This window comes from Camelus ferus, chromosome 10, assembly GCF_009834535.1.
Source record: "Camelus ferus isolate YT-003-E chromosome 10, BCGSAC_Cfer_1.0, whole genome shotgun sequence".
Lineage (NCBI taxonomy): Eukaryota > Metazoa > Chordata > Mammalia > Artiodactyla > Camelidae > Camelus > Camelus ferus.
The window spans coordinates 28,344,852-28,370,439 of NC_045705.1; the positions used below are offsets into that span (position 1 = coordinate 28,344,852).

Consider the following 25,588-nt stretch of genomic DNA (forward strand, 5'->3'; position numbering starts at 1 on the left):
CCCTGTTACTCCTCAAACTTTCACCCACTAGTTTTAGCATCCACTGATGATTTCTTACCTAAATCAGTTGTTACAATGGTTGCCAAATGGTGATTTTGTAAGTCCCATTTTCTGTCTGCCTTGGAGAGTGATTTTTCTTCTTTAACCTTAAGGTTCATGTCTTTAATCAGTGTTCAAAAATTCTCAGTCATTTCTCTTTGAATATTACGTATCTGTCATTCTCACTAATCTTTCCTCTTGCTATCCTATTAAATACAAGTTAGACTTCTTTCATTCTGTTTTGTCTCTCAGGTTTAAGGTTTTTCACCTCATGTTTTCCACATTTTTATCTCTTTCTGCTGCATGCTGGATAATTTTTTCATGTCTGTTTTGTTCTTTTTTTTTTTTTAAACATTTTTTATTGATTTATAATCATTTTACAATGTTGTGTCAAATTCCAGTGTAGAGCACAATTTTTCAGTTATACATGAACACATATATATTCATTGTCATATTTTTTTCTCTGTGAGCTACCATAAGATCTTATATATATTTCCCTGTACTATACAGTATAATCTTGTTTATCTAGTCTACAATTTTGAAATCCCAGTCTATCTCTTCCCACCTCCTGCCCCCTTGGCAACCACAAGTTTGTATTCTATGTCTGTGAGTCTATTTCTGTTTTGTATTTATGCTTTGTTTGTTTTTTTTTTTTTTTTAGATTCCACATATGAGAGTGATCGCATATGGTATTTTTCTTTCTCTTTCTGGCTTACTTCACTTAGAATGACATTCTCCAGGAGCATCCATGTTGCTGCAAATGGTGTTATGTTGTTGGTTTTTGTGGCTGAATAGTATTCCATTGTATAAGTATACCACATCTTCTTTTTTCAGTCATCTGTTGATGGACATCTAGGCTGCTTCCATGTCTTGGCTATTGTAAATAGTGCTGCTACGAACATTGGGGTGCAGGTGTCTTTTTGAAGTAGGGTTCCTTCTGGATATATGCCCAGGAGTGGGATTCCTGGGTCATGTGGTAAGTCTATCCCTAGTCTTTTGAGGAATCTCCATACTGTTTTCCACAGTGGCTGTACCAAACTGCATTCCCACCAGCAGTGAAGGAGGGTTCCCTTTTCTCCACAGCCTCTCCAGTATTTGTCATTTGTGGATTTTTGAATGATGGCCATTCTGACTGGTGTGAGGTGATACCTCATTGTAGTTTTGATTTGCATTTCTCTGATAATTAGTGATATTGAGCATTTTTTCATGTGCTTATTGATCATTTGTTTGTCTTCCTTGGAGAATTGCTTGTTTAGATCTTCTGCCCATTTTTGGATTGGGTTGTTTATTTTTTTCTTATTGAGTCATATGAGCTGCTTATGTATTCTGGAGATCAAGTGTTTGTCAGTTTCATTTGCAAAAATTTTTTCCCATCCCGTAGGTTGTCTTTTTGTTTTGCTTATGGTTTCCTTTGCTGTGCAGAAGCTTGTAAGTTTCATTAGGTCCCATTTGTTTATTCTTGCTTGTATTTCTATTGCTTGAGTAGACTGTTCTAGGAGAACATTTTTGAGATGTATGTCAGATAATGTTTTGCCTATATTTTCCTCTAGGAGGTTTATTGTATCTTGTCTTATGTTTAAGTCTTTGATCCATTTTGAGTTGATTTTTGTGTATGGTGCAAGGGAGTGCTCTAGCTTCATTGATTTACATGCTGCTGTCCAGTTTTCCCAACACCATTTGCTGAAGAGACTGTCTTTATTCCATCGTATATTCTTGCTTCCTTTGTCGAAGATTAGTTGACCAAAAGTTTGTGGGTTCATTTCTGGGCTCTCTAGTCTGTTCCATTGGTCTATATGTCTGTTTTTGTACCAATACCATGCTGTCTTGATGACTGTAGCTCTGTAGTATTGTCTGAAGTCTGGGAGAGTTATTCCTCCAGCCTCTTTCTTTCTCTTCAGTAAAGCTTTGGCAATTCTAGGTCTTTGATGGTTCCATATAAATTTTATTATGATTTGTTCTAGTTCTGTGAAATATGTCCTGGGTAATTTGATAGGGACTGTATTAAATCTGTAGATTGCCTTGGGCAGTGTGACCATTTTAACAATATGGATTCTTCCAATCCAAGAACATGGGATAGCTTTCCATTTTTTAAAGTCTTCTTTAATTTCCTTCATCAATGGTTTATAGTTTTCTGTGTATAATTCTTTCACCTCCTTGGTTAGATTTCTTAATTATTTTTCAAATCTGTCTTCCTGGTCTTTTTTTTTTTTAAGTGTTTTTTTTTTCCCTTATGTTTTCACTTCATTCTTTTATATCTTTATTCGAGGATGTACTTTATATTCTCCAATTATCCAATTTTGCAGTGATCTTATCATTTATCTACTACCTGTTGCTCTTGTTACATTGTTTCCTTATGTGTTTTATAGTTTTGGAATGTGAGTTCATCTTCAGTAAGGTTTTCTGTGGAAATCTTTGCCTCCTAGGGTAAGGGGGGATTTCTCCAGAGAGTTTATTCTTGTTTTTTTGCTTCTGCCATGTGTTCTAGAAGTATCGCAGATATAAATCACTTTTTAACATTAATTTTTCAGTGGGAGGTTTCCATACTGTATAAGGAGAGTCCATTTAAACACCAAACCTCATGGTTACCAGGGGGGAAAGCGGGTGGGAAGGGATAGACTGGGGGTTCAAGATTTGCAGATGCTGACTACTGTGTGTGGGCTAGATAGACAAGTTTATACTGTGTAGCACAGGGAACTATATTCAGTATCCTATGGTAACCTATAGTGGGGAAGAATATGGAAAGGAATATATGTATGTATATGTGTGATTGAAACATTATGCTGTACACCAGAAACTGACGCAACATTGTAAACTGGCGATCTTTCAGTAAAAAGCAAAAAAGTAAAAAAACACACCAAACCTCTCTGAGGGGTAGCCTCTGTTGAAAGCACCCCCAGCCCAAACTCAGGCTGAAAAAGATAAATGTTTTTCTGTTGTCTCCACATATGAGAGGGTGACTTTCTGGACCACCTATTTGCTGACTGTGCAGCTGGTAAGGATTCTGGAGTATGTGTAAGTCTCACTGCTAGCTCCCTGACTTCTGTGCCCAGCACCACGTCCCTCTTCCAACAGGTATGTGGAAGCCCCAGCCTCTGCATCGCTAAGCCCAGCAACAGCCTCCACCCCACTGAAGAACTGCAGTGCCAGCCAGCTCCTGTGCCCTCAGCACGCACTTGCCATTTTCTCTCCATTTCTGGTCCCTGGCAACTTCCCATTCCCTGAATATTTAAAAAGATTTTTCGTTGTATTTTATCCCACACTTCTTTGTGTCGTCTAGCAAGAGACTCCATCCGGTTCACCTCCCCACATGTATTGAACTCTTGTTCACTGTTGTCTCCTTGCCTGTTCTTTTAGCCCTGCAGGTTCATGCGTCACCCCCTCCACCTCCTTTTTTCCCCCCACGAGGAAGCAGAGATAAAACATAGCAGACAAAACACATACCTTACTGGAATTCCAGAGAAACTAAGAATTAAGAAATGACTACATTTTAGGGGTTGTTCTCCCCACTTTGTGTCAACTTTAATGGTGGTGTTACACTCCCGTCAGCTCAAAACTATACGTAAGGTTTGGCTTCTTGGTCATAAGTGTGTTGGTGCTTTGAGCTTGGATGCCACAGCTTAACTTAATTTTTCCCAAGAGTCTCTGTTTACCACGCTAGTGAAGTCTTCCTCCACACCATAGTGGACCTCTAAAATACACTCAGTAGGCCGCCAGCAAACATTTTTATGCCCAGCCGGAGAATGAGCCTCTTTTCCAAACTGAGTATTTCAGGTGTGGGATAGTCAGAGGAAATTGTGGATTTGTTTCACCTCTCATGAGAAGTAGTAGGTTCTCACCATGAACATTCTTGAACACTGGATTATAGATCAGTCTTGTTCGTTTGAATCAGGTAAGTTACTAGTCTTTTCTTTGAAGCACTTCTTTTAACTGTTTTCAGTATTAAGTAACAGATCCAGGGATGAGAAGTGTGTGTTTAAAGACCGTGTCTAAGAATAATCCGATCTTTTGCTATTAAACAGATAAACTGTTACTTTTAACATAATAAAATTATGAACCGATAAAATCAATGATGTTATATATTACATTTGCCCCTACTTTATTGTATTCACCATTTAATTGATTAGACAGTGCCTTAAACCATCTTACCATAGATATATTTAGTGAGATTTATTACTTGCAGACTGATATAACTCATGAATTATTAAAAACATCATCATATGGAACCTGTGCTTTCCTCATTCCAAGTTCTTTTAATATGGCTTATGTTGAGCCATTTAACTGGCTTCTGTCCATCCCACTGATGGAAGCCGCAGCCAGACTGAGGGCTCTTATAAATGATTGGCTTCCTTTCCAAGCAGGAGGAGGATGAAATGTCAACTTTTTCCTCCACTACCTGAAAAGCAATCAGTGGCAACCCATCCTGCTCTTCTTGACAGTAGTTTGGCTGTTATAGACGGGCGGGCGGGCATCTAGCCAAATGTGAATTTCACTGCTGTATAAAGAAGAAAGTTAAGTAGCTAAAACTCAGATAGTAGCTGGAATTTTCAGAGAGGCATTCAGATGGGTTTAACCTGTGAGCCTTCAGTAAGCTAACTATAGCTCAAAAATTCCTGAACTGCACGTTTTAATCCCTTCTTTCCTGGTGATGATCCGAGTAACTTGAGGTTACTTACTGAATCTCTCTTTGCAGGAATTTGCTCATCTGCAGGACTGGGTTTAGGGATAATGATAGCGTCAGAAGAACAGTGCAGTTAGCGACTGATTGCCAATTACTAATCAAGGCCACTGGAAAGGACATTTTAGAATCCAACCTGAGTTCAAGACCATTTATTAGCTTGACATTTTGCTTTCTTATCCCCTTGAAATTTATTATCCTTATCTGTAAAATGGGGATATTGCTTATCTCATCGGATTATTCTGAAATATTAATGAAATAATATATGTGGAAGCATTTTGTAAGTGGTGTGGCACTCTAAAAAGTAAAGCGGTGTTAGTGTAAGGCTGCTAGTGTAAAGCTTTATCACGTGGAAACGTGTATCCTAGAGTTAGATGGGACCCTAGAGGGGAAAATTTAAGTTTACAGAGGGTAGTTTTTTGTACCCAGATAGGTTCTGTTGTGTATTTTCTGTCATTTAATCCTTACAACCCAGGAGTAATATTCTGTTGGCTCCATTCTTACAGATGAAGAAAGAGTCTTACTTATTTTTAAGATCTACCTGCCCATCACCCTAGTTTATAAATGAGGAAATGGGGATCTGCAGAAGTGTGATGGCCTGTCTATTGCAGATTCTCAGTCCATCATTCCCTCTGTTGTAATACACTGCCATATTTCACAGTAATTGTTTTTATCTTGCACACAGACGACCCCCAAATTAAATAGGAAGTACAATAGCACATAATTAGATTGACAGTGTAAATATAGAAAGGGTTCTGTCACTGGCTTTATGCTGGATTAAATATGACCTTCCCAACTGAAATACTGAATGAACTATTACAAAGCCTATTGCTAAGCTGGCATGAAAGTAAGATATTTGTTGACCTTAAACAAAGTGAAACTAGGTGCCCTGGGAGGTAAGTGGTGGCCAAAGCTGGCTTTTGCTACAGAGATTTTGCAGGGACTGGTGACCTGGAGCCTCCTACCTGGTAATTGTCTAAAGTAGGGGACAGGGGAGCTGGATTGAAAGCCTGTGGCCTGTGCAAGTTGGAGAATATATCAAGAGCTTCCTGGATGAAGCCAGGGGAGTAAATGACAGCATCTTCAGTGAGAGGGTAAAGAAGAAGAAGTCTATATTCACCCTGGTTGTTGAGAATTGCATGCATAAGCCACCTTCACATGGTTTGTGGTGTAAGTTCGGACTACAAGTGTGGTCTGAATAAACCTTAAGAGGAGAATTTCATTGAAAGTGGCCCTGAGTTCATAGGGACCAGCAGAAGTAGACAGAGATTCTCTCTGGAGGAACTCATCTTCAATCTATGTCTCAAATAATTCTTACGAATAAAATGTCTATGGAAAATGAGCAGCTGACAGTTAAAAACCACAAACCTGTAAAGAAATAAGGCAGTATCATGAGTGAGAACCAGCAGAAACACAGCTGCAAGGACTTCAGATTATTAGATTAGGTTAGATTATTAGATTCAAATAAATTATTCCGGATATAGCCCAAAGGGTCAAGGAGATGGAAAATATGAAAGAGCAGTGAAGTGATGTGGAGAACTGAGGAACAAGGTCCAGCATATGTCTAATCAGAGTTCCAGAAGGAGGAGAAAGAGAGAATGGAAAGAGGCCCTTTTGAAAGAATAATAGTGGAGAATTTTCCAGAATTATCAACTGACACCAGACCTCAGATCCAGGAAGACCAGCAAACCACAGCAGGAGAGTCATAATGAAACTGCAGTGCACCAAAGGAAAAGAAGATCTTCAGTCCATCCAGAGGAAAAAGACAGAGACCAACAGTGAAAATATTTGGCTTTCTGAGTTGGTCTTTGTGGCTCAGTTTCTTTGGACGTACGAGTTACAGTACCTGTTCCTCCAGTCCATCTAAATGTGGTTAGACTGATTCCAACGCCACCATATGGAAAACTTATTTATGAACAAATTATTGAAAGTACATTGTAGGAATTTTAAGTTAATAATTTGCTATCTTCCTTAGTTAAGTCTGTAGCACTAAGAGGATTTCTAGCCTTTGATTTTCCTCATCTTCCATCTGTCTGTTTAATGTAAAGTCAGTGAGATTTAGCCATCAATGTTATCCAGTGTTTTTCAGTTATTTTTTATAGATGGATGAATGAAAGACATAATGCAGCAAGTAGACTTCAGGCTTGTCCCCGAATCTCTTCTCTTTCAATGTAAGAGAGCCTGCTGGGGGACATCCTTAGGTCTCTCTAATTCTCCGGTTTCCCAAGTCAGTGCACGCCCAGTGGAGTGTTGGGCTGCAAAGTGAAGCTAGAGAGGTTTAATGGTTAAGGCAACATGGGCCACATTACTGATTGCTCCTTTCAGATCTCCCAGCAGCCATTAACATAAATATCATCTCACCATTTTGGACAGGGGACACCACCCTTGTGCACGTTAGTAATATGATGCTAATGCTTAACCCTTTCATGGTTCTCTCAGCTTCAAAGGCCTTGCCCTCTATCCATTGATAGGGAGTCTGTCTGAACCCAGAGGAAGAATGAAAGGGTTAACGCCGTTTGGTTTTGCCCTTTGACCACTTCAGGATGAGAGGCATGATGAAATACTTTTCAAAGTCTTCAGTGGAAACACATCATGCATAATTGGAGCAAAAAAGAATAAATCAAAGCTTTCCCCTCCCCCTTTTAGTCTGGTAATTCATAATTGAAACCACATTGATGTAAGGGTTGATAACTTCAAAACAACCAAGAAAACTGCCCTTTCTGTCAAGGTAGGGATAGGTGAGGCTACTCGTAACCAGGGGCTCAAAAGCTTCTGTGTAACAAGCCTGTCCTCTCCTCTTTTCCTCTCTCCTCTGACGTCTCACTTTTCTGCTCAGGCAAAATACCTTCATTTAAATCAAACATGGGTTGACTCAAATATCTGCTTAGTTCTCTTCTTGTCACATGAAGTTATACACAGTGACATCTTTAAAAAAATCTCTGATATGGTGAGTAATAGGGATTAAATTTTGAATCATGCTGCTTTGAGCTTGATTTCTCCTGTCTGGAATTTGGTTGGTTTAGGTTGAAAGAGTCCTGCAGTTGGAATGGAATGTGGTTTTCCTCGAGGTTGATTTTCTAATCCTCAAGTAGTTCCAGCAAGAACATTTCAGAATGTTTAGCAAAGGTCGTGTACTTCCTGGCTTCCTCCGCTTTCTGTATGGTGAGTAACCTTGGCCGGAATGGTTTCAGCTTGGCTCATATAGGACTCACGCAGGAAGCAAAATGGGACTGCAGGAAGGGCCCAGACAACTTCCTCTGTGTGAGATTGCCAAAGGTATGCCGAGTTAGTTGAGTTCGAATCCCTTTCCTGAAGGAGAAGACCCCTTTGAACTGGCGGTTCACTTTCAGCCTGGTCTCCCAGGGCCTCTCCTTCGGGGAACCCTGACCCCTGAACCCACAGCTCCCTCTTGCTGGTCTGTTCACTACTAGTTCATTTGCCAGGGCTTCCCAGAATAAGCGAAGTGATGTGAAAGAACTTCTGGAAAGCGGGCGTGATGATGGGACAGCTGCCGTGGCTCTGGCAGATTTCTCGTTGCAGCTTCCATAGTAGATATTTGCTGTAGGAGTGAGGAGCGAAGCAGAAGCGTGGATGTGGGATGAATGAGGCATTTGGGCTCAGTGCTGATGCACACTCTCCTCTCGGTATCTCCTCCCACCTCCAGCGAGCAGCTCTTCTGAGTGTACCTGAAAGGTGCGCTGAGAGCCGAGGTGCCGAAGGTGCAGCCACAGTAGCTGGGCTTCATCTTTTCTGCGAGTCCCTGTTGCCGGGTGCCTGGTTTCATGGCCTGTTTTGCCATGATGGAGATTTAATCAGGCAACGGATTTAATTGCCAGCGTTGTTTGCCTTTTCCCTGGCAGAAGTCAGAGCCTTGAGTAAATTATGGAGGTTTAAATTCACTTGATTTCCTGCAGAAAGTGAGGTCAGGAGGTCGCAGACTGTAGACACTCTTTGGTCAGCCAGCAGGGGGTCAGTTCTTAGAGGCATTTCAGAGGTGACTAAATGCCGTTTTTGAAATGTCCCCCAATCAGTGTTTTTCTCTGGGGGTTGGTTTGTTGACCTTACCCCAGTGGAGTGGAGCGTCTGCGGGAAGGCACACACCCCGGCGAAGGCTGCCTTCTCCACGCTGTCATGGGCTCCACAGGGACGTGGGCTCATGTCTGGGGAGGGAAGGCAGACGGCACAGAGGCCCGGCGGCAGGTCAGCATTTCCCGTTTCTGACCTCCTGAATAGAGCATCAGGGTAGCCACGTTAATGCATCAGTAAAGCAATACTCAGCAAAAGAAAGTTTCAAAAGAAATCAGCAAAAATTAATCACAAGACTCCCCGAGAAACTTTTGTCATACGGGCTTTTCATGACGTGGCTTTAACCCGCCTGACTCTGAGCTTCCCCATCTCTACTCTCCTTCCTTCCGCCCCCAGCCCTGAGCCCCGGGGGGCTCTGTCCCTGTAGCACGTGCTGCTCAGTTTGCCCTTTGGCTTCTTTGGCCAGTGGCCTCCCACTCAGCCTCGAAGACTGCTCGAGGGTCCCTCCTCACCTCCTCCAGGGAGATGCAGGTGACACTGTGGACCTTCATGTGCCCACTGGACTTTGGGACCTTGTTTTAGTCCTTGTTATTTGCATTACAATGTATCTTTTTACCTAGCTGTCTTCTCTACCAGATGATGAGCATTTTGAGGGGAAGGAATTTGTGTGTCTTGGCATCTTTACCACTGTTCTAGGCTTGTGGTTTGTGCTCAGATGTTGGCTGAATGAGCGAGCACCAGAAATCATACTGGTGGGAATGATTGCTGAGCTGCTAATGCCACTGTTTTAGCAGACAAGAATATGAATTGGAGCGAGCCAAAAGTTTTTTTGTGTCTGCTTTAAACTACCGTTCATGGAGGCCTGTGTTGAGCCCTCTGCTAGGGGCTTGTGTGCATAATCTCATTTCATCGTCATCACCCTAGGAGGTGGGCACCACCATGCCTCCATTTCATAGGTGAGGACTCTCATACCCACGGAAGGAGCCTCACACACCACAAAACTAGTAAATGGAATGGCAGCACCCCAATTCAAACTCCGAGTTAAATATCCTAACCCTACACTTCTTCAGACTACTTCCTTAGCACACTAGGAGTGTTAGTAAGTACTTTAAAATGAATGAACGCAGTTGAAAATCATTTCAGAGCTCCTGATGTCGCTCATTTGAGTGCGCATTAACTGTTCACACTGGCACACAAAGAGAACGGGAGGAACGGGACCCGGACCGTTTGGGTTTAATGTGCTCATTTCTGAACAAGTTTTGTTGAGCAGCACCAAGCCCCGTGCTGGGGACTGGGCGTTAACAACAGCTGTGGCTCCTGACTTCATGGAGCTTTCGTGATAATTAACATAAGGAGTAGGAAGGAAAAGAGAAAAGCCTGAAAAGAAAACCGGTGTATTTGCAGAGGAAGAAGCAGAGGTAGAGAATCCAGGTAAACCAGGACCTCAAGGCATGATAAGGTAAAGGCAGAGAGGAAAATAATTTCAATTTAAAATCTTGATGCTAGGAGATACTTCACGATTGCTGAGCCTACTCATACCCCACTTTTGAGACCCTCAGAAAGTAAATCCCGGAGAAATTGCTGTTCCCACAGGATCATCTGTTGGCTACGATTGATCAAATGTTTGTACCTGTCAGGCACTTGCATATCTTACTTATTTACTTTCATTCACAGCCTCTAGATTGTTAAGGAATAGTAAGTGCAATGTTAATAGTTAAGTAATTATTGTAGTAAGTAATACTGCCTAGAAAAGTAGTAGTAGTGTCGTGATCTTATAGATACAGAAACGGTAGTGCCAGAGAGGTTAAGCGGTTTGCCCAGGTCACACAGCTGACGGCTGGTAAGTGAAAGAACCTGGGTTCAGGTTAAGGATGTGTGATTTCAAAACTGACCCCAAACATGCTGACTCACTTTTCGCAGTCATTCACATCAATCCTGGTGGTATATCCTACAGTAAAATGTCAAGCTTGTAACACAGTAAGTATATGCTCAGCAGCCCCCGTGTTGCCTTCGTGTTCATCTCAACGTCTGTATTTTATGGGAAAGCACTGACAAGGTTTTGGAGCTCGTTACGCCCTGTTACATGTCCTGTCTCCCTGTATGCTGCCTTTTCTGCTTCTCCGGTCTCCAAGCCCGATTTGGTATGCAAGTGAGTAGAGTGGAAAAATTGAACAGCGAGTCTAGTTACTGCCCGCTTCCCACCCAGCCGTTCCTCCGTCTCCTCCCCTGTCCCATCACCATCCACTTCCCGAATGGAGCTGGCATGTGGGATGAGACCAGATCTGTTGTCTTGCCAGGGACTCCGTTCCTTCTCCCTGGCAGCGCTGTGAAATCGGAGCTGTGATGCCTTTCAGGGGTGCCTCGGTTTAGGTTCCAAGGGATTCATCTTCTGAAACCAAACTTTGCATCTCTCAGGGAATTTTCCTCTCCTTTTAATGCCGTAGAGGCGTGCAACTCTGCTGGCATTCCCCACTTCTCCCGAAGAACAGACCTTATTTTGTTGGAGGTTTAATAGTTTTTCCTTCTGTGTTCGAGGTGTATTTACCTTTTTAAATTTATGTGCTCCCTTTGTGTCAGTGTTATATATTTGGTGTGTTTTTATTCCATGTATTCTCTGAAATCATAGTTTTGGGGTGGGCTCTTACTTGCCCAGATTTGATTATCAAAGATAAAGAAAATCTTCAGCATTTTTGTCTCAGGGAAGAGCTAGAATCAGTAAACTGGGAGTTTCCCATAGTCCCAGTTTCTAGAGACTATAAAATGGTGATGCTTACCCCGGACTCTGAGTAGGAGGGCATGAGGAGGGGCCACGAACCACCACCACCCTGGGGTTCTGGAGTCTGAAGGCCTGGGCTCTTTCCCACCTCTGTCACTCACAGGTTATATAACCTTGAACATCATTCACTATTTCTTCCCTCCTTTCTGGACTGGAAAAGTAAATGATTAGACACCATTCACTGTTTCTAATCCTGTAGTTTCATCATCTGTAAAATGAGAAGAATAGCTAGCTGTCTTGGGGTTGTCACGAGGCTCAAATGAGATAATATATGTAAAACACAGTGCCTAACACTTAGTAAGTACTCATAAATCTTTTGATTATTTCAACATCACACATTCAATTATCTTGCACACTTCTTTTAAAGAATCTTTTTTTGTTGTTTCTTTTCTATTTAAAATGGTGGTTTTCAAGCATAAGGGTATTGTGTCGGAAGGAGTAGAGGAGTGGGTTGGGTGGTGGTGGCAGGGAGACCATGAACCTTGGGGATTATTGTGACTTAAGCACAGGGCTACTTCCTGACTTCAGTTTCCACATAAGTCAAGAAGCTGTGAAGAGTAAGATTGGAGTAGGAAACAAAAAGGTGTTCCTACAAAGGTCATCAGCTGCTAAGGTACAAATACGAAAATTCAGGCACCTTCCTAAGACGACAGTTTAATGCCAAAGCGTGATGTCATGGAAACAGAAAGTCAGCATTAAGAAAATAGCCTTTCCTATTGTGTCTCTTGATTGTGAAATCTAATTATGGCCTGTTGTGGACATTTTGGCTTTAATATCCTGATTACATGAGAACTCCAGGAATCCCATAAGTTCCCACCCCATGTGTATTCCATGTGTTTGTGTACATTTCCTGTCCCACACTGTTACATCTGGCAAACAGCTGTTGTCATCATGTGGCGATGGGTGTCCATCAGTGATACAGATAAGGTTGATACGGGTGGAGGGGAACCTTGGAAATCCCAGAGGATGAAAGACTCTAGGGAGTATCAGCAGCCAGAATAACAGACAGGACATTTCATATTCAGCCTCCTTCTGGCAGAGATGGAGTTAGGTGCTGGGCTTTTCGCACAATAACATATGAGTGTAAATGTAATTAATGCCCCTGAATTGTACACTTAAAGATAGTTAAAATGGCAAATTTCACATTATGTGTTACCACAGTTTTTAAAATTTAACAACAGAATATACCCCAAGTCATTATATACTTTATGTACATTGTATAGTATAGGAATTATATCTCAATAAAGCTGATTAAAAATAGAAGAATGTTTTAACAGTCTTTGCCTGTTCTCGGTACAAAAATATTTTTGCTTACATTGCTGCATTGAAAATTACTTGATATTTTAAAGGTAGCAAAGACATTAAATTTTCTTGATTACTTTTTAAACTTTATTTTGAAAAAATTTAAACTTATAGAGAAGTTGTGAGAATTATACAGTGAACTCACATGCCCATCACCTAGATCCACATATTTTATTTACTCTCACTCTTTTTTCCCAGTGTTCAGAAGTGATGTGCTTTGCTGTGGTTTTTGTTTCATTTTTTTTTATTGTTTAATTTTTAAAAATCTTTTAAAAATTCAATGTACTGATATGTATTTGGCCCTTTGAGTCTAAAAATTTGCATCTCATATATTCTGTTCTGAACACTTAATTTCTTTGGTAGTTTTGTTTCTTTCATGTTCTATGTTTTCTTTTTCAGGAGCCACCTATTAGATGGATGTTGGACCTCCTGGATTTTCTCATCTTTTCTGTCCTGTTTTTCATCTCTCTTGGTTCACTGGACTAGAATATGCTATCTTTATCTTTCATTCTTGCCTTTTAAAAAAATTCTAAGGTAGCATATTTTTAATTTTCAAGTGTTCTTTCCTGTTATTTGATAGATCTTTTAAAATAAAAATAGCAATTTATTCTTATTTCGTGGATGAAAAATTCTTCTTTCTCTGAGGATATAATTTGTTGTTGATGTTTTCATATCCTTCTGCTTCTTTTATTGTCTCTGTTTCCTGAGTTCCTGTTTTTCTCTTTGTTCATTTGCTTTCTCTTGTTCATGCTGAAGATGTTCTTGAAATGTCTGATTCTAGGATCTGTCTATTATTAAGAGGGAAGCACTAAAAACCTGATCAGAAGTTCTTTGTTTAAGGGAGTGTGTTGTCCAGAGGACTTTACTGTAAGATGGAGCTTCGCTGTAAGATGGCGGAGCTTCACTGGAAGATGGTGGGACTGCACTGGAAGATGATGGGGCTTCACTGTTAGATGATGGAGCTTCACTGGAAGATGATGGAGTGGCATGTGAACCACATGGCTGCCAGTGTTTTGGGAACTGGAGGGGGAAGAAGGCCATAAAGCTCATCATTCAAAAGATAGCCTTTAAATGCATTTCCCTCTCATCTGTGCCTATGTTTCCACATCTAGAGTTTCAGTTTCCTCAGAGAATAAACCTCCCTTCTCTAGCTCAGGCATGGAAGGAGAATAGTTTTCTGGCTGAGTGGGCAGGTGTCAGGAAAGGCTTGTGCCCTGGGTCTGTCACTGCTTCTTACACATATTTTAACCGATCCTCCTGTTTTCAACCCCATCTTCTTACCTCGCAAGGTCCCTCCCAGCGTGCTTACTGAGCCTTCATGGGGTAACATTTGGGACCTGTTTGCCTTGTTGCCTCCCTGCTTTTATACTTGGGTTTCAACTCTCACTCTCCTGCTGTGTCCCCACATCTCTGGGCCTTGACAGTTGTTCAGAAACATGTTCACGCTGCTCATCAGCTGCTGTCTCTGTTCTCATTTCATTGTCCGGGTTGATTTATGTCTTGTATCTATTAACTGCCTCTTCAGGTGGGGTTGGGGGAAAACGGAGATAAATACACATGTTTAATCTGCCATGTTTAACTAGAAATCTCTTCTCAGCTGTGGAAATTCTCTGTTCCTTATTCAATAGTATCAATCAATCAAAGAGAGTCAGTACAAGTTTGAGGAGGGGAAGATTTGAACAGTTGTTTAGCTCTTGGATTGGTCGTGGTAAAAGCCACCAAACCCCCCATGTTCGCATTTAGAGATGATGCTGGGCAGGAGGTCCGCCTCGTTGTTACTAGGTCCTTCTCTGACCCACATTAATCTGTTCTGTTGCAGAAGTGGGGCAGTGTGAGCAACCCACTCTTCCTCCCACTGATCCCCCCACAGTCGCAAGGTTTCACAGCCATCGTCCTCACCTACGACCGAGTGGAGAGTCTCTTCCGGGTCATCACTGAAGTGTCCAAGGTGCCTAGTCTATCCAAGCTGCTAGTCGTCTGGAATAATCAGAATAAAAACCCTCCAGAAGGTAAGAAGAGTGGGGAGATGTATGCTCAGGAAAGGTCTGGTTTGGGGCCAATTTTGAATGGCCAGAATATTTGCGTCCCTTGTTTTAAATGAATTTTCCTACTTTGGCAACCGTAATGCCATTTCCGAGGCAGCGTGACCCCAGTTTTCTCAGTTGTCTCATTCTTGTTCTGGGGTGGCCCGTTTAACTCTGAGCCCGTGGCATGCTCTGTAGCCACCAGTGTTTGAGGGCTTAGGAATCAATAGGATCAAAGGCCATCAGCCTTGGGAAAACAGATCTCAGCCTCCTTCAGCCATGTCAGCTGATCTGTTTACATGAAAACTCAGTTTAAAAGGCATTAGTTTTCTCCTTCCTTATCTCGGCTCCGATACTGTGCCCTTCTTCAAAAGGATGGCCTCACCTCTGATGGGGAAAGTCAGCAAAGCGTGCCCTCCCCAGGCTTGAATCAGTCCCTGAAAGTGAGTTCCCACTGGTTCATCCTGGATCACTTTGTTCCTTGCCTTGTCCACCCCCGTAATCTGTTGGCTGGCAGCTAGGGTTGAGGACTGTTTGATTAATTGGATTTGTTTTTAATTCAGGACGCATAGAGTGCGTTCCACCTGCATTTCGTTTCTCATTCAGACCGTCTATTACTGATCCTAATCCCAGGGACTTCAAAGCTCCTGCCCTTTATAGCCTATTAAAGCCAGGAAGTTTCTGATGGATTAGAGCAAGGAATGAGTTTGAAGTTTGTAATGTGCACCACTATCACCGATAAGGTCTAGTTTATTGCCTGACAGTAGTATCTGCACTTTTTATGACTGTTCCCTTTTAATTGGTTATACTGAAGTCAGGATAGTCAACCCTGGAAACTCCCAGTAGTAGGTCCATAGTCTAGGCTGGGAGAAGAACATACTTCTGTCTGCGAGGCAGCTCAGAATTTAAATGCCCTCCTGAGACACTTAAAAACTCTTATTTGGTGGGACTTCTGGTTCTCTGAGAGAATCAATATTTTCTTTTTAGATTGAGGGAGTCACAGTTTAGTAAACAAAGTAGTTATTTTAAATGAAGGCCTATATTATACCCTAAAACACACAGCTTTTTAAAATTATTATTAACTATCTTTATGCTTAGTTTTTTTCCTCCCAACATCTAGTTTTCTGAATTTTTGTTTTGTTTTGCTTATTTGACTCTGAGTAAAGGAGAAAGAAAGGGAGAGAAGAAAAAGGAAGGTGTTGGCACCAGGCACCATCTAAGCAGGAGGGCAGAAGAGACTGACAGAAGGGAAGGAAAGCGGGGGGGGGGGGGACAAAAAGGAGCAGTGCAGGGAGGGTCGTCGGAGACCCAGTTCACGGCCCCTCGCCTTTCCCCAAGTGAGGTGGATTGGAGGTCCTGCCTTGCTGATTCTCCCCTCATTTGGAAAGGAGGGGTTGTGTTTTCAGAAGGAAGGCCGTGGGTCCCTCTTGCACCTTGCTGCACATGCTCCTGCAGGCCGAGGCCACCAGCTTTCAGAGGGAGCTCCCCACCCCCGCCCCCAGCCTCCTGCCAGACAGGCAGAGTTCTGGGGCTAAATGCAAAGGAGACTTCTCCTTAGAAGCCTTGATTAGGCACTCTGGGCTTAAGGTGAATTACTCACTGTGAATCTGAGTCACTTCTTTGGGGCAAGTGTCACTGCAGACTATGAGAAAGCAGAACTCTTTTTCTTCCTCCTTGGTCTAAACCCCTATACTGGTGTAACTAAAAACAAGAGAACAAACCTAGGTTTTGGAGCTGGGTGTTCAGTTTTCATTTTTGGTACACCCTACTAAAGTATAGTGGTTAATTTTATGACCAAGAGTTTAGTTTATTTTTGAAATATTTTGGCTCTAGGGAGGAAAGAGAGCCCGCAACTGATGAGGCCCAAATTTTGACACGTTTAGAGACTGGACCAGCTTTTTTCTAACAGTGATTTTCAGGTCAGGGCTCTGGCTCTGGCGATGTAGTTGTTTGGGGGAGAATGTGAACCATGTTTAATCTTCTGTGGGATGTTTGTTCAGTTGGTAAACGGGGCTGTCAGTTCTGGCCCTCACGCCAGCAGAGACATCTGATTTTTCATGTACAGCATTAGTAACATATATATTTTTTAAAAAGCAAGTCCAAGGCTTTGAAATATTAGAGGCAAAAGTGATGTTTTTCACTTTCTCTACATTTACTAAAATAAATATTGTGGTTAACATGTCTGCTGCTGGGAGGATTAGTGTAGGCAGAAATCCCCCCCCCTCCCGCCTTTTTCACTCCAACCCAACCAAATATTTTTTTTCTTTTTGGTTACATTTAAGCCCAAATTGCTGGGCTTGAAGTCTAAGTAAATACTTAGACTAGGCAATAGAAATTTCCAGCGAGCTTTCGTCACGTTGGTTTTGAGCTCTGTCAGAAGAAAAGGCAAGCCACTGCCCTCCTCCTCCCCAGCTCTTCAATTTCCAAACTTGATGGATATAGAGGTTATTTGGCTTGGCCCCTGGCCTCACTCTGAAGGAAGCTGTCACATTGTACGTTTTAGATAGGTTTAACTCAAGTCTTCTGTTTTAACTGATTTCAGTTTTAAATTTGAATTGATCTCAGGACCATGGGCCACCCCCTGAGCCCTGCCCCAGCTTCAGAGTATGACTTTCATGGTTCTTAGTAGGTGAGATGGGATTGCTGAGCATCCAAGATGGTCAACTCAGAAGAGGAAACAGAAGTAGAAGCAGCAGCTCCCTTCCTTCTGAACTGAATTCTGGGACTGTGGGGAGTGAGGGTCATGGGGACCTGCTGTACCCCAAGCAGCTCAAGCACTCCTGGAGTGAGCTCAAGATTTTTATGGAGATAATCTGATTGTTTATTTTGAGGATCTGTGGTTGTGTTTGTGACAGTGATCTCCAGGATGGCCTTGGGGTCATGGTCAGTCAACCTGAACATTTTGTAGTACCTTTGCCAAGCTGGGGAAGAATTCTCTTTGCTCACGTCTCTCTTGGCATCCAACTTGGAGAAAACCATTAATCAATACATATTTTTAAAAAATCCTTAACACAGGGAGTTCTTTTTCTCCTTCAAGCTGGAATAAAGTTCAAAACTGTAAAGGTCAGCTGGCTCAGCTGTTTGTTTTTCATAAATTCGGCAATGTTTTTGAGAAATCTAATTTTCCAGACTACTTTGTGTGAATGGAAGGTGACATTTCTGTTTTGCAAGGTACAAATTCACTGATGAGACACAAGCTACAATTCATGCTGTTCCATATAGAATTTAAAGGATTAAGGAAAAAGACACCCCATCTGGGCTAAGCAATGGAGTAAGAGCCTGAAGATTTCTAGCTATGAACCCTTTCCTTCTGCGTCCTAAGGAGTCACCTCATATTCTTTTGTCTGTACCTCTTCAGGTTGTCAGAGAAGTGAAAGTTCCTAAGACTTCACAAGAATCCGTTTGTGAAGATGAGAATGATGCCATGTGATTATAACTGAGTATCGTATACCTTTTCTATCCGAGTAATAGGCACTGCGCTAAGTGTGTCACACATCAGGTATTGTCTCTAGTCCCTGTGACACACCTGCAGGGAAGCGGTTATCATCCCCATCTTACAAAAGTGAAACTCAGATTAGTTGAGTAATTTGCCTCAATCACAGAACTGCAAAATGGCAGAGCCAGAAATAAACACAGACCTGTCTGGATCCAAAGCTCATGCCTGTGCACTGGGCCCACTGGATCTATTCAAGTTGCCATTTAGCAGGAGGGAAATCATCGTGCTTCATCAGTTCTCTGCTTGGGATTATGTGGATGAACCAGGTCCTTATCAGGGGCTCAGGGAAAGGCAGAAAAGTAAATCTATTCTTTGGAAAATACTAATGGAAAGGGAAAGAAAGCTGTCTTCTGTCTCACCTGTATTTTTCCTTTTTATCTCGTGCTCCTGTCCTACTTTTAAAAACAGAATCAAAATCCCATATCAGAATTATCTGCTTTAGGGCAGGGAGTAATTACAATGCATATTCTTTGATTGCTGCCCTCTTATCCCTGTCTTCCACAGAAGGAATACTAAAGCCTTAGAAAATGGTAGTTCCCTTTTTTAGAGGCTTATTTTATTTGAAAATGTGAAAACAAGAAACTGGGAATTCCATTTGGAATCCTGTCTTGTGGTAATGATGGTTTGTAGACAGCTGGACTGTTGAGATGACGACGCCTTTTGCCAAACCTGACTGGCTATCAAGGCCCAACTCAGAACAGGGGAAGGTAATCACTTTTCCAAAACAGCCATGATTCATTCTGCATTTCCATCTGCACCTCATATCATCCTCTTTGGCCTTCATCACTCTCTAAAACTTCCCCAACAAGGACTTTCCGGAGGCAAGTTAGTTCTTTATGGACATCGTCCCGAGTAATTTGCGGGGTATATGAGGGCGAAGAATGTGGAATGCTGTCTGTTGAACATGGTGTGCACACTCCCCAAGTGAAAGTCTTGGTCTCCTCCAGGGTGGAGGAGTCTACGCTTAACGCAAGCAGCAAGCCTGTTTTCTGTACTTATTGCAGAAAGAGGGGCCGTTTGTTGCTTTGTGAAATTAACATGGCAGAAGTTCCATGTTCTTTTGTTTCATTAGTATGTTAGGTTTTCATAGTTCTAGAGGATTAATGGCAGGATTCTGTTCATCTGGAAGTGGTCATTAAAGATATAAACCAAGGACATGCCACTGGATCATCAGAGTAATGTACCAGACCTAACATGTACCGCTTTGCCACCACTGCCTAAGATTCAAAAGCAACCTTTGGTCTGTAAATAGACGCAGATTTTCGAGGAAAAGTTCAGCTGCGTTTGGTGGGCGCCTCCCACGTGCCGGGGTCTGTGCTGCTGCACATTCGTGTTCATTCTTACACCTCCCCTGTGAAGATAGTGTTACTAGTCCATGTTCATCATCGAAGAAACAGGTTTAGTGATTGGCTTATTCACGATCACATGGCTGGTAAGGGATACACCTGAGATTTGAAGCTCTTTCCAAAGAGTGTTCTTTCTATGAAATGTTACTGCCTTATACAGTCCTAGAACCTCAGAGGCATCTTACTCGGTCTCTAAAGTTAGTACAGTTCAAGTAAAAAGGCACATTGTGTTGCTGAAGGCCTTTCGTTCCGTCAGAAAATTCTTACTTATTTTCAGTCTAAGTCAATTTCCCTGTAACTTTCACCTAACCTTTGGTCACGATTCTAACCAGAGAGAACAATTACCTTCTCGTCTGATAATCCTCCTGTTATCCCTAGTGTATTAGGCAAGGTCTGGGTGTGAGACGAACCACATAGTAACTTGAACAGGGGAAGTTTAATATAAAGAACTATTAACTAGGAATAGGAGATTGGTGACTAACTGATAAAAGAGTTCCAAAGACCCCAGGAAATAAATCTGCTGAGCCCCTTCCTCATCTGGGTCTGAGTTTCAGACCGGATTGGAGAGAGTGTGGCTGTAGCCCACTGCGTAGTGAAGTTTCTCAGGTGCCACAGACCAAGACTAGCAAGCAAGAAACCAGCCTCCCCCTTGGATACCCGTGGAATTCAGCAGGAAGCTGGCCAGGGTGTGTAACTGGACTTGCTGGGCTTCGGTTCTCTCGGAACCACCCATGAGGAGAAGCTCGGCTGAGCTGTTGCTGAGGGGTCTGCAGAACCTGCTGGGAAGCTGCCTGCGGAGGTGCTGTTGGACTCACTGGGGGGCATGGTGGGGTGTTTACAGAACCTGCTGGGAAGCTGCCCTTGGGGGTGCCACTGAAACTTGCTGTAGAGAAGTGCCACCAACTCCCTGCCTGCTGGTCAAGTACCAAAGAAGCAAGTAAAAATGGCACACCAGAACCAGGAAGAAAAGCCCCTTTCCTCCCAAACTGTCCCTCCAGCGCCGTCTACTGACAAGGCTCTACATGGTGCCAGATGGCAAAGGGGGAAATGGTTACAGGGTCTGGTTCCAGTGTCACCAACAGGGCCATGAAGGGTGAATTTGAAGCTGAGAGACAGTACGTCGGCACGTCTAGTTTCTTTGAGCACTCTGTAGAAATCCTGGATTCAAGTACCTGCGCTAGCATAACTCCTCATGAACTATCTTCCAGTTTGTTGGTACTTCTCTGCTATTGTGATACCCAAATCTGTATTCAAGGCCTAGTACAGAGGTTCCCAAAGTGCAGTCCAGGGACCCCTGAACATCCCTGAGGTCCTTTCAGATGGCCTTTCAGGTGAGGTTAAAATTCTTTTCATAATAACGCTGAGTCGCTTCCCTTTCCCACTCTCGTTCTCTCACAGTGTGCAGTGGAGGTTTCCACAGGCTGCACGGCATCGATGGAATGTGTGCTCGTGTGGTCTTGGTTTTACATTTTCCTTCGTTTTAATTTAGAACACAGTAAACTGTGTGTGTGTGTGTGTGTGTGTCCCACATAAATAAAACCTCTTTGGGCTCCTCAGCAGTTTTTAAGAGTAATTTAAGACTACAAAGGAGTCGTCACACCAAGAAGTTCAAGAACTACTTGTCTAATAGGTAGAGCTATAAATTCCTTCACTTTAGATAATACCGTTTATTCATGTTTTATAAGGATTTGGAGATTTATGACAGGGATTTATTTTTATCTATCTGGCAGGGGGAATGGGAATGGGAAGCAAACAAGAAAAAGGATGACTGCTGGAGAACCTTATTTAACTTCATTGTTTTGTTCCAGATTTAGAGAAACATGTGATTTTCAAGCTGCAATAGATGGTGCAAGTCCTACTTGGCCTTTGATACTAAACAGCTTCAGATTCAAATACTAGCTTATCATTTATTTGCCAGCCAACTTACTTAACCTCTCTGAGCCTTGTAAATCCCATTTTGTAAATAACTTCTGTCCCATAGGGTTGTCATGCCCCATAGGATTGAATGACATTACATCTGTGAAGTGTTGCTTAATGAAAGTCTCCTTCTCTGTCTCTGCTTATTCTTACCCTGAGAGGAAGGGACTTGCCTACGAACCCCGTGGATGATGCCAAGTTAGATCTCTGGTCTCTCAGTCCCATGTCCGTCCAGTTATTCCAAAGATACTTGCTGACTATGTAATTCTGGGCCAGGAATGGAACTACAATTAACTATAGATTTATTATTGATTAAAAGGCAGTGACCCATAGCATCACTTCCTTGGTCTCCAGTTTAGTCCTTTTCCAAACATGCTTCTTTTGGAGTTGGCCACTTTTTGGGGCTCTGGGCTTTTTTTAGACTCTGGGCTTGTTTAGAACAGTGAATATCTTCCTTAATTACAAGGCCTCTCGCTTGCACAGGCCTCTTCCAAGATCCTTGGAACATCCCAATGCTTTGTTATATGGTAAATTATGCAGAAATAAGATATTTTATCTGCAGCCTGTTAGGACAGGCTTTTTCCCTCCCGGTTTTTCCTCTGTCCTACTTCTCCTTAAGTATGGTGACTTTGGAGTGGCCTCAGGCATTTTTGGGCCTCAAGACGCACAAAAACTCGATCTTCCCACAATTCCGCGATGGGCTTTTGGAAGCAGAACGATTCCTTTTCTACTCTCATTTGACAAATCATGCGTGAAGAGCAAACTGCCCTCTCTGTAAAGAAGCCTGAGTTCTGCGGACATGGGTCCTGTACCGAAGAAGTATTAATTTCATGCTCTGCTAAATGCAACATTTTAAAATAAGGAACCTGAGGTTGGATTGCTTCAATCATTTCAAAGTAGAATGGGGAAAAATGTAAAGCAAGTCATGAGCTGGTGTTTCTTGTATACCAGAAAATCCCACGTAATTGGACCTAGACATTTGATATCTACTTTGTAAATTGGTCCTGATGAGAAACCAAACCCAGTGAGTCGAAGAGTGGGGCCGTCGAGGGGGTGAAGTGCTAAGTTAGGAAAGCTAAAGTCATTCAGGGCCACAGTCTTGTCGGGGGTGGGTTTGGAGGCACTGGCAGCTGTGGGTGATGGCGTGGTGGAGGTGGGTACCTGGGGACGGACGTCTTCATCTTCAGCACGTGTACTTCCCAGCAGAGCTTCAGCAGGTTTGGGGCTGGGGTGCACCTACCTGAAAGGATTTTGCATAAGTGGTAGAGTCCTGATGTTCAAGCCATGGGCCTGAGAATGAAGCAGTCCTCTTGTCATTGTGACTGTCATCAAGTCATTATGCTCCTCTGTCTCTCAGTTGTGAGTTGAAGCCAATTTGTGGATTCTGGTTCAGACAGTATTGAGAATTGTTAGTGTTGTAAGGATGTAGAGAGGATAGAAATATGGATAATATAAAATATTATAAAAATGCATTTGTAAGAACTTCCCCTTGAACAGCTGTATGTGTGGATTTAATGAGAGCCATGGGTGTAGGTTGATTCTTCCATCTCATTTGTGATACAATGCCTTCACCAGTTTCTCTCCTCACAAAAGTTACACGAGTAATAAATGCCTTATTTTTTCTTTTTCCAGATTCTCTCTGGCCCAAAATCCGAGTTCCGCTGAAAGTTGTGAGAACAGCTGAAAACAAGCTGAGTAACCGTTTCTTCCCGTATGATGAAATCCAGACAGAGGCCGTCCTGGCCATTGACGACGACATCATCATGCTGACGTCGGACGAGCTGCAGTTCGGCTACGAGGTAGGGAGGCTTCAGGCGGCACGTTCACACGCCTGCCGTTTACGGCCTGTTACCGCTTGCCTTTCCCAGTAAAGAGGATTATGTTTCCTTCTCTGAAGTCATGATTTCTAAATCCTGCTAGAGTCCAAAAGCCGTGCCCAGGAGTGTGGGTTATGAAGCTGTTTTTTTAAAACTTTGGGGAAACCCTATTCCACAGTGACAACTGTGCCCTCCATCAGTTTGGGGAACTCCCAAGGAGAGTCCCAGGGGACATTTTCAAAAGCGCGTCCATAGCGTTTAACAAGCACTTAATTGATGTCTCCTTGAATAGCACTTCCCCGGCTCAAGCAGCTGGCCACGGCAACAATGAAAACATCAATACGCGAAGAAGCTGGCGACACTGACAAACAGAAAGCAGACCCTGCTGATGGCTTTCTTTCTGAGTTTTAAGTGGAGAGGCTGGTTGCCTGTCTTTGGGGAGAAACACTGTCTACCACCGTTCATTCAATGCGGCTGATGGATTAGGCTGGGTTCAAGGGTTAAGTATGGAGACCAGGAAAGGTCTCCCCGGGGGAAAGTGCCAGAGCCGAGGCCTGGTGAAAAGCAATAGGAATTGATGAGCCTGTCAGGGAGGATGTACCCGAGATGCATGATGGCGACAGGCAGAGGCCTGCGGCTGCAGGGGGATAACAGTGGTATCAAGGCCCAAGCAAAACAGAGTGTGGAAATCAATTAGCTACAGCCGCACAGGGGAAAGTGGGGAAATTTGTCCTCTGTAGTCATCCTGCCTTTGGGAGAGAGGTAACCATCTTCTTTAGCTGACTCAGGATTCGTTCAATTTAAGGTTCTAAGAAATCATGACATTTTATTTAATGAAGCCATATTTGGTACATGTATTTTTTATAAAAATTTATCTTCTAACCCTTAAATTAAAGTGGATTTTAAGGGGAAGAAATAGAAATTCCCCTACCACCACCACCACCACAAATTAAAAGTGCAAGTTTTCCTAGGTTTTTAATATAATATATATATTTATACATCAACTTGAGTGTAGAAGAAATTATTGTGAAGTTGGCTGATATGTGATACCCTGGTCCATATATCGATACTGGTCAGTAAAAGGCATGAGAGTAGCTAATAAAACATACACTCATCTTTCTGGATTTATTTCTATTCATAGAAATGTCTTTTATATCATCACATCTAGAGTGTTGGATGATTTTTAGCATATTATCATTCCCATTTTTTAAAACAAATTACCTACTTATTTCTGTAACCAACTCATGGCAAAAGACTAGTTTTTTTCTGCCAGTGTTTTCACTCTCCGTTGCATGTAATGGTTTCAAACTATACCTATGTGTTTATTTTTGTGGTAAAAGGGAACATTCTGAATGATGTGGTCAAGATAGAGTGCTGCCTCTTTGATACTTTCAATTGATCTAAATGAAGTCTAATAACAGAAAGGTAGACTAGATGAATTCTTTTCAACTTTGGGTTGAAACCTTGAGATTTCATGACTGTTAAAACCTGGGATCTGTTTCAACCTTGAATTTGTTTCAAGCAAAAGAAAAAAATGTGTTGATGAGAGGAAGTGCAAAACCCAGAGGGAATGAGCTTGAATCTTCACCTCTTTCCTCTGATGCCCTGTGTTTATTCCACATTACCTCTAGGGAAGTAATTGCACATCAGAGGAGCAGGGAGGCAGGGAATCATCTCCATCAATGGGAATCTTTTCCAGATGCTGTGGAAGGGACAACTTTCCTAACTACCGTCGTATGCACCTTACTATGTTCCTGTCAATTTACAGGGTGTTTACATACATTACTTATGATCTGTTCCCAAACCTGCAAGGCAGTTATTGTTTTTCTCATTCCTTACTGAGGCTAAGCAAGGTTACATAACTTGCCTACATTCACACAGCTAAATAAGTGGAGGAGTTGGGATTTAAATCCGAGTCTGTGTGACTCTGTACTGTCTCCCCTGAGGATTTTACCCTGTCAGAGGCTACTGGTCCTCAGAACCATCACCATATCACTCATCCACCGCTAAATCACTTTGATGCTAAGAAAAACAAATGCATTTCTCAGGCATCTCTACCACTGGTGCTTTAAGGCAACTTTGTGAAGTTATTTCTTGCATAGTAATTAATATTATGAACAAAGTTAGGATGGCTCTGGGCCCAAATTTCTACTCTGTCACCATGCACAAC

At 42.4% G+C, this 25,588-nt stretch overlaps 1 protein-coding gene across 4 annotated transcripts in view; it reads left to right on the plus strand.

The window, feature by feature from the left end:
* EXT2 (exostosin glycosyltransferase 2) overlaps positions 1–25,588 on the plus strand; it is a 154,565-nt gene that overhangs the window by 96,643 nt on the left and 32,334 nt on the right. For all 4 annotated transcript variants that reach the window (XM_032488496.1, XM_032488495.1, XM_032488493.1 and 1 more), the window contains 2 exons: positions 14,638–14,827; positions 23,234–23,400. In XM_032488496.1, coding sequence (XP_032344387.1) covers positions 14,638–14,827; positions 23,234–23,400 — 357 coding nt within the window. The remainder of the gene's footprint in view (positions 1–14,637; positions 14,828–23,233; positions 23,401–25,588) is intronic.